The sequence below is a fragment of the Oreochromis niloticus genome, linkage group LG11 (genome assembly GCF_001858045.2).
Source record: "Oreochromis niloticus isolate F11D_XX linkage group LG11, O_niloticus_UMD_NMBU, whole genome shotgun sequence".
Classification (NCBI taxonomy): domain Eukaryota; kingdom Metazoa; phylum Chordata; class Actinopteri; order Cichliformes; family Cichlidae; genus Oreochromis; species Oreochromis niloticus.
This window is the reverse complement of record NC_031976.2, coordinates 21,011,616-21,021,178: the sequence shown is the minus strand read 5'-3', so window position 1 is coordinate 21,021,178 and position 9,563 is coordinate 21,011,616. Positions and strand designations below refer to the sequence as shown.

The 9,563-nt window shown below is 42.4% G+C and overlaps 1 protein-coding gene across 2 annotated transcripts in view; it reads right to left on the bottom strand.

Annotated features, from left to right (window-relative positions):
- efna3b (ephrin-A3b) overlaps positions 1-9,563 on the bottom strand; it is an 84,167-nt gene that overhangs the window by 6,595 nt on the left and 68,009 nt on the right. For both annotated transcript variants that reach the window (XM_025911666.1, XM_005472658.4), the window contains 3 exons: positions 6,700-6,992; positions 5,832-5,897; positions 4,795-4,872 (listed from right to left, as the gene is read on the bottom strand). In XM_025911666.1, coding sequence (XP_025767451.1) covers positions 4,795-4,872; positions 5,832-5,897; positions 6,700-6,992 — 437 coding nt within the window. The remainder of the gene's footprint in view (positions 1-4,794; positions 4,873-5,831; positions 5,898-6,699; positions 6,993-9,563) is intronic.

Here is a 9,563-nt window from a genome sequence, read left to right as displayed (position 1 = left end):
ACTCAGATAAAGAAATGAAAGGACATAGTGTGTTTTTGTTACAGGCTGCTAATAATAAAGTGCCTAAAGATGTGGCAACACACAACACTGGTTCATCCCTTGAGTTAAATAAATAGAGTTTTATGCTTGAATGAATAATAGCTCAGTGATAAAGGACTTAACAAAAAAAATCATCTGACATTTCCCTCAGACAGAAAGACTGGACTTAAAATTAGTGAAAAATCAGCCAATGCCCAAAGAAAACTTTGAAAGACTTTCAGGAAGCCTGGAGAACAATCGCTCACGACCACTTTTTAAAAACTGCAAGAAAGTCTCCTTGGAAGCCAAATATAGAGTTGATCGTCAGCTTTAGGAGACATGAAGAGGAACCTGCTCTGCTTTACATATTGGAAACATTGTGGAGAGAGTGCCCAGCTTTAAATTCCTCGGCACACTCATCTCACACGGACTCTAAACACAACCTCTCGCGTGAAGAAGACACAGAAGCCACTTGACTTCTTAGAAACACTGCAAAGAGCAAACCTGCCCAAACAGCTGCTTGTGTCCTTCTACCGTAGCTCGGTGGAGTATACTTAGCCTGGCATCTTGGCGTGGTATGCCAGCTGCACTGAGGCTGACAAGAAAGCTGTTCAGAGAGTCATTAAATCAACATAGAGGACAAGCAGCTACCTTCACTCGAGCAGGTCTACAGACAATCAAGGTCCACCCGGCAATCTATCTGTAGCACTCAGAGACATGCTTCAAATTTCATTGTACTCCCATATAATCAAAAATAAAGGCATTCTATTCTAAAATATAAGAAAATAAGAGTAGCTCAAGACTTTTGCACAGTACTGTATCTTAGACTGGATTACGTCTGGCTAATCTGTGTTTGTGCAGGAGTGTGTGCGCTAAATCCCCTTTGATACACATTTTACACTACATTATGTTACTGTGGGAGTATAAATCTGACCTTATTCTGTATTTTATGAATACTGAGTAATTTAAAAAGAACTTTTACAGCATTATGCAATTCAGTAGAAACGTCCTGGCATAAATAATTTAAGAGTGACTTTGTTGACACTGAGATGCGTTGATGTCTTCTCAGAGCTTATAATTTGTGGCGCTCTTGCATCAGAAAGCCCTCATTAAAGGGGCACTGCAGTGATTTACTACTGCATTTTTACATAGTACTGAGGCTTCGGAGACGCAGGTTAGAAAAAAACAAACAAACAAAAAACGGTGACCGAGACTGTTACAAGAGCGCCTTTCATCAGATCCCGCCTGACTGGTTCATACACACGTCTTTCAACATAGTCTTTATGTCAACATAGCCTCGCAGAGCCTCCGGAGACAATAGTCAACTGTCTGTAAAAGCCGCGCAGCTCTCGCCGCGACTAGTAAATAGTTTGACATGCTAAATCACAGGCAGGTCACTGACAAATAAAGAGCGAACATTAGCTAAGCAAACACTGGCTGTCCAAACAAACACCACCAACAAACAGGTGTTAGATTGCTGAGGAAATTCAAAAGAAACTGACAGCAGACCGCATGCATGTATGCAAATAATTACGCTTTCCAGGAGTTTAACTGCAAGTAAACAGAATCATTAGCTGTGACATTTGGAAGGGATAAACGGCAAGCTCGAGTTAATCGTGTTATTAGGCAAATAATAAATAAAACGCATTTTAAATATTTACTTATTTGTTACACATTGCTCCAGAAACCAAACCAAATATTTAAGGCGTGTTTAGAGGTTACAATTGTATTATTCAGCTCTCTCATACACCACAAAAATGCCCAAATCGGTTTGCACGTTACACCAGACGTGTAAGTTTGCCAAGTAGAGATCGTTTAAACTGGTTGAGTTCAAACTGTCTCACAACTCTTTCTACAAATTGACCTAAAACAGCTGTTTTTCACTTTTGGGGCAGTTCGATTGGAGAGGTGTGATCACTCACGTACAGATAGCCGCCGCCCCCCCCCCCTTTTTTTTTTTTTTTTTTAGAAAAAAGATTCTCATATAATCCGAAATAAGTTTATTTGTGATGAGAACGGGCTCTTGACCTCGATGCAACTACCGAGTGACTTGGAGTTTGAGCTCCTGTAGCCAGGTGTGCTGTAATGCGGCAGAGTTACAAACTGCAGTCCTGAACACCTGACTTTCCTCTCACCTCTGTTCTGCCAGCTACATCTTAACACCCAGTGGGCTGAACTTTCACACATCCCTTGCAGTGGCACATCATGATTACCTGGATTTTTTTCCTCAAAAAGAAACCAAAGCATAGGGAAAATTTACAAAATTTACAAACTGCAGGTATGAAAATGTTGATCTGTAATTGTTTGTGCCGTCTTCTGCTGCCAACATCCAGCCTTATTCTGCTGGCAAGTACCTTAAACACACTGTGCTCATAGGAATAGTAATTGCTACAACGAGCCCCATTAACAAGAACACGCTACAGATTTTTCTACTAATGGCCAGAGCTGATCATCGGATGCAGTAATCTGAGCCAACAGGGTGGGAAAATGAGTGTCCTCCCACTGAAAGCCTTCAGTAATCGCACGGTTGCACGGGGAGCAGCTAGCGCCATTCCATCTGCGTTGTAAATGAGATCTAAATGAAATCTAATGCTAGTGGCCGTATTCAGGAGGGAACCACATTGATTGAAAGGGGAAGGTGCCCAGGAAATAAACTGTGAGGAGAGAAGGGGGGAGAAAGACACGGGTGGGTTCCAATACGCAACATTTGAGCTATTTCAACATTTTTACCCACAATAATCAGGCAGATTTGAACTGCGCAGTCTGTGTGAAACTTCAGTAAGAGTAATTAAAACTACAATGTGAGGAGTCTAATCGGCAGCCAGGATGACTGAGAGTGAAGGAGGCGAACAGGAAACTGTACCACTTCTTTGTGTTCAGCTCGTTTCGCAGCTCCCTGCTGATCTTCTCACTTCCTCTCACACCACTTGGGTTATCGTATTAATTTAATTGGCAACACAGCACTACAGGTGAAAAAGACCCATAGGAGCTGGGGTAATTTCTTTTCAGCTATCAACAGTACAGCTAGAGTACCATGTCCTCGAGCTGTCTCTATCAGTTTAGCACATTAAATGTAGATATTCTTATGTTGAAATGATCTTTAATGTCCTTTATGTTCTCATAAAAACTCTGCACATGTGTAGCGAACAGATTTTCTTTTGCAGTGATCGTGTTTTGCATTTACTGTATTAGAAAAGAAAGCAAGGAAGGAACAAGTACTGAGGAAATGTGATTAGAATATATCGTACATATTGTAACATATTGTTGCTCAGTAGCAAATGGGAATTTTTAGCTCTAAAAATTATTTTGGCATAAAAATATTTCAAACTTTTTTTTAAAATCACTGTGATAGTGTTAATGAATACCATAAAACCTAAGATAAATATCGCTTCGGGGGGGAAAAAAGTATTAAATGAGGGAAAAACTCAATTTCACACATCAAAAGGTGAATAAACTGAGTTTAGGTGGCTTTCCCCTCGACTGCATTGCTACTTGTGCTCTCGGAGGAAAAACGGAAGATGGGAATTAAAAGGCAGAGGCATGAGGAGGGCATGGAAAAAGGAGATGGAGTGAGAGTGAAATAAGATGAAAGAATGATGGGAGGAAAAAGAAGCGAGGGAGCGGTATCTCACAGAAACTCGCATGACCTGCAGCTATTTGCTGCAGCCAGTCATGAGTTTTCTTACGACAATTATTAGAACAAACTGATTTACACGCGTGTGCGCATGCGAGCGTGCGCACACACAAGCACTCAGGCACACGGGGAGATTAACAACAACACAACGCCATATTTTACAAGATACCTCGGAGGAGAGCGTGTGATAGCTAGACAGGATTATGATTGATACCAGCATGCCTGGTTGTGTAACGGCTGCTGGATAGGTAGGCCAAGCTACCTGCATGTTGTTACCGTGTTGCTATGCTGTTGCCACAACACTGAAAATCAACAATATGAACAGGTGATCCCAAAGTCTGTCATTTTTTGATTTACTCCTCAGCTTCTCCCTTAAATCGCTGCCAACAGATTTCACATTATACACACGATCCCTTTTTAATCATATAACTCCAAATCGGAGCAACACAAAGACAAACAGGAAGCACTTCCAAACAGGCAGGGGTTAACTGAATACGGGAGATCTAAACAGGCCCCGCTTTTCTGAATGAATTTTTATACTTTTTATTGTAAATTTTCAAGAAACTCTGTGTTCTCTGCTCATCTGGGTGAAAACGGCATGAAATGTGTGAAATGAATATTCATGTCGTTGTTTAGCAGGATCAGCAGCTTGCCAAGCCAGCTGGCGCTGTGAAGTTAACTGCGCTGAATATCATTTCACTTGGTTAGCCACTTTTGATGCTGCACAGTCGCACTGCCATCTATATCAATATCATTGGTCAGCCAGCTGACGCGCTCAAAGAATAATGCTGCTGATCTTCTACCGTATGCGTTTTTTTAATTGCAAGCAAATCCAATGCAAGCGTGTCGTATCCATGTTTGCAATAATCCGCTACTGAAAATACAGCGAGCAGCAGTAATAGGACGTTGCTATTCCATATTTTCAGCTACTTAATATTTCAGAGTAATACATTGTTGGTTGTTTATGAATTTACGAACTCTGCTTTAACTTCAATGAGACACTTTGTAAAAGGCAAATAATCTGATTTCCTTGATTTGGTACTAAAGTGATCAAAATCAGAGTCTAACGCTGTTTTTGTCAATCGAGCTGCAACAGACAGATGTGTCTTACACTTACTGAACTTCCTGTGTGTATTACTCACCAAGCTCATCAATTTTTAGGCCTGGTCTAAGCGTGTAGACTCCATCTGTAGGCCCTGGCTCATCGTCCACATCAGAAGCTGTGTGTGAGAGAGAGAGAGTGAAAAGTAATTGAGCTGGGTAGAGAGAGAGAAAGGGAGCAGGGGTTAAACTATTGCTCCAACCAAGAGGACTTTAATTACTTCCAACATGACATCCAATAGAGTGGCATGACAAGGGTGCAGGGTTGAAAAACCCCACAGCACGCCGACTGACAAGCCACGATATCACAAGAAGCCCTGACAAAAAGATAGAGAGAGACGGGGAAAAGAGGGAATGTGAGGAGAGGCAGATCAAACTGAAGAGAGTCAGTGTGTGAAAAGGGATGGAGAGTGATGGAGTTGTGGGGGTGAAAGGGGGAGGAGAGGTTAATACTACAAAGGACCGGACAGGCCAGGGATCAAAGTCTGTGTGTGTATGTGTGAGCGTGTGTGTGTGTGTGTGTGTGTGTGTGTGTGAGTGTGTGTGAGTGAGTGAGAGTGGGTCGAGAGATTGAAGGGTGGCAGGAGAGCGAGAGAGGATAACACTACATATACATAGCCACCCACTGACCGCACACGGCAATAAATGGATTCTGACAGGGAGCGAGGGAGGAGGGGTGGAAGAGAGAGGGAGAGGAGTGGAGAGGAAGCAGGAGGGGGTTGAGGGCCTTCAAAGCTGAAGCTGCTCCTTTTTTTTGCTGCTGTAAAGAGAGGGAGAGAGAGAAAGTGAAAGAAGAGTGAGACGGGGAAGAAGAGAAAAAAGAGGAGCTGGGACGTGGGGGGCTATGCTGTGAGTGAAAATGCTGCAGGAGACTCAGCAGCAGTATTAATAGCTCTGCCTGTTTTAGGCTGTATTTAGATTGTGTGTGCATCTGTATGCAGGGAGTGTGTGAGTTCGTTGGGAGCCTGGTGCTTTCCAGATGGGCAGAGTGGCCAGATGGGTCCAGGTAAAGCCTGCGAACAAGTCCAAGCATTATAGGTCAAACATCACCCACCCAAACACAAAGCAGGAGACTTACCCGTGGAGCAGCAGACGTACACTCGTAGTCTCAGACAGGCGCGTCCGTGGTGATGAGTGGGCGTGGCTGCACAACAAAATAATACACGATAAATTAAATACAATGCTGTGTGCACTTTTGTTACAGAGCTTGTACTTAAATATAGCCAGAATTAACCCTTTGGATCACTATTAGCATGCATTTGTTAAACAGAAAAACAATCAGCCAGATGTTATGTTACTACTACTTGACTAATCAATCAGCTGGCAATCAGCTACACAAAACAATGACACAAGAAGGTGGGTTGAATGGTTTATTGCAAGCGACTCACTGGGGTGCATAGTTTAGCGTTAGACTGTGAAGCAGTGAGAGCAGTGGTCTGAAAATGTTAGGATGGCACGTGATTCTTGTAGAATTTGCTCACTTACCTACCAGAGTCCTACATTAATATTACCAAACCCACAAATACACACAAATACGTGCAGGAGTAAATACACAGATTATACAGTCATTGCCTCGTAATATCTGTTTTTGCACAGTTTTATGACAGGCTAAAAGTTCATTATTTATACAGTGGCTTGTTGGCACAAGGTGCTGCAAGTTAATTTGATTAGCAATCAACAAAATGGATGAGCCTGCACGGCTGCAGGGCGATATGATTAAATGTGAGGCTGCAATTTGTCATCCCCAAATTACTCGAGGACATGACTTGGATAATCGAGCCGAATATTCAAAGATAAAAGTAATATGTGTAATATTATAACGAGCAGGTTTTTTTAGCCTGCTGCTCTGACCTCATTAACATAGTTCTTTAATACTTATATTTAGACATTTACGACATTAGTGAAATTTATCTTATAAGATATACAGCAGGTTTGATTCCACTCACAGATGTAGTAATACTCCTGGCCGACGTGGAACTCGTAGCCCAGCGAGAAGGCGCTGTAGCGCTGGAACTTCTCGGAGAACTTGATGGGCGCGTGGGGGGCGTGAGGCCGGTTACACTCCCACCGCTTGAAGCCCATCTGGGGATCACAGCTCCTGTAACCGCGATAGCTGACCATGTAGAGGACGTACTGCTCTCCGGTGCCCACCATGCGCTGGCTGTCGTTGTAATGAGGGCAGTAGATGTCCAGGTAGTCGTTGACGTTCACCTGCATTGTGTAGCCCTCCCTACGCAGACTGGACAAGCAGAGAAGCAGCAGATATTAGAATAGAAAACACTCAAAACAGCTATATATAAGTATTACTTGATTATTTTTAATGCAAGCGGTATTTAGCATTTAAAAAGTGTTTTCTTTTTCTTTTTTAATACAGCGTTTGATATACATACAGCATTTATCACAGATCACACAGTAAAGGCTGCATCAGGCCAATTTGAGGTTTATTGTCTTGCCAAAACCACTTGGAAAGGTGCACGCATAAAAAGTTGTATTATGTGTCCAACTTCTGGCACTTTCTGTCATCATTTACATCATTTTTTTGAAATCAGTGCCATCGCAAAGCTGAACAGAGGTGTGGATAAACACACATTTTACACTCTTTATATTATGAGCGCTAATTTTTGAGTATGTTCGTACACAGATGACACACACAAACATAAACATGCTTTGGGCATTTCCTCAACACTCAGTGTCACATACATCACTGCACAGCAGCAGCAGCGACGTAACATCTCAGATCACTGCACGGGATTTTGTCTTTCGGATGCTTTCTGCTTGAACAATCACCGGGCGTCACACAAATCGTTGTTTCAGAGGTATCGAGTTATTAATAACAGTAAGCGGGTGTGTGCTTAAGGGGGCGAGGGTGTGTATTCGTGGCTGCGGGGCTGCTGCATGCAAAGAATGCGGAGCTGGCTCTTCAGAATGGACTCAAGGCCCCAGGGCCACAGCTCCTTCTCCTGGTGTCAGCGCAGCGTTGTCCCCTAACCCCACTGCTCGTACATCAACCTGAGCGCAACGTTGCACTCACGTCAGCCGTCAACGTCCCGGCAACGTTTCTTCCCCCCCAAAGCTCATATATCAGCGTCAACCCTAAAAAAGATTCGGCTTGACAGGAAGATAAGGTCTGATTCTGTGTCTGGGAGCTTGTGTGCGCGCGTATGTGTGTGCGTAGTTTCTGTGACAAAGTGAAATAGGTTCTTTCCTGACATCCAAAAGCCCCTTTTTTTCTCCCCCTCACAGACACGGGCCCATATCTGTGAGACTGAGACAGGCTGCAGTTGTAAATCATGCACACGCCGATGAGCATGTGCGTACACGCATCCGCTCTCGTTCACTCAGACGGTCTAGTGGTGACACCATAAAATCACAAGGGGGCAGCAGTGTGTCATCCTCAGCCCGACTCTGCCTCGCTCCCTCTTTGCCAGTTCTAGGTCATGTCTCCAGGGAGATTATTATTCAATTATTAAATGAAGATCGAAACACTGTTCTCAATGTCTCCTTCTCTCCATCACTTCTTACTGCTCTCTTTAAATCAATCCTGAATTTCTTTTCTTCATTTTTCTCTCATCTCTTTCTTTCTGAGTAACCTAAGACTAATTGTTCGACATTCATCCTTTACTCCCTTCGCCTCGTCTCCTATCTACCCTTCTCACTTTCACTCATTACATCACTTAATAGCCTGCAGAGGAGATTTACTTTTTGTGGTATTAGTGGTAGAAAAATGCAGAAAATGCTTTAAGGGAACTATATTTATAGTGAATGCAAAAGAGAGAGACATGGAAAGCAAGCGAGAAAAGACTCGAGTGAGCGATGAGTTTGGTTCCACTAGGGAGGTGTGAATGCAAATTGAGTAGAAGAGGAGTGAAAGCCAGAATAGAGCAGACAAAAAGCGAAAAAAGAAGCAATTGGCGAGTTTTATGATACCAAAGAAAAGCAAGTTTTGAAAGATGAAGGGATAATGGCAGAAAAGAAAGTGAGAGAAAATGAGGGGGAGGGCATCTCAGGGCATCTTGAATAATCTGAAAGCAAATCACTCCTCCAAGATAAAAGATGCCACAGGATTCCCACTGTGTATGTCCTGGTTTGGTTTGTAGTAGGTGTGAATGAGCATTTCTCCGAGCGTACAGCGCTGCGATTTGCCAGCCATTTATTTGATATCTTGACATCTTTAGGAGCCCTGTCTCTGACACGCACACATGTACGCACATAAAATCCAACATAAGTGACTTAACGGCAAAACCAATCTTATATAAAAGTGGCATCAGCTCATATAATACGCCTTTGTTTCACGCCGTGGTTAATCAGAAAATCAGACCAATTTCAGAGTGAGATTAAAGAGCAGATAGAGCGTTGAGGGGGCTTGCATGATATATCATGTCTGCAGCCTTATTCATATATCACAATAATTATACCGCTCTTGCATAAGCAGAAAGACTGATTGCATTAAACAAAAATGATCGCAAAACTATACACATGGAATCTTTTTTTTATTATTACTCAATTAATGACCAACTACGTGACACAGAAGACACGAAAAGCTGGGAAAAAAATACAAAAACCATGCACAATAAATACAATGTGGCACTTTGAACAATTTTAACAACACAATGTAAACTTCAAGAACGATCAGATTTCATTATATGTTGCTCATATAATAAAAATACAGCGTTTTTGTGAACTGAGACTCTCACATTAGAAGAATGACCCCAATCAATTTGACAAGTTGAGATAAATTTTAATCAGAAAAATATGCAGGTGATGAAATTTAGCTAATAAAGCATGTTTTGGTTTTACTCGAGTGCGTTAT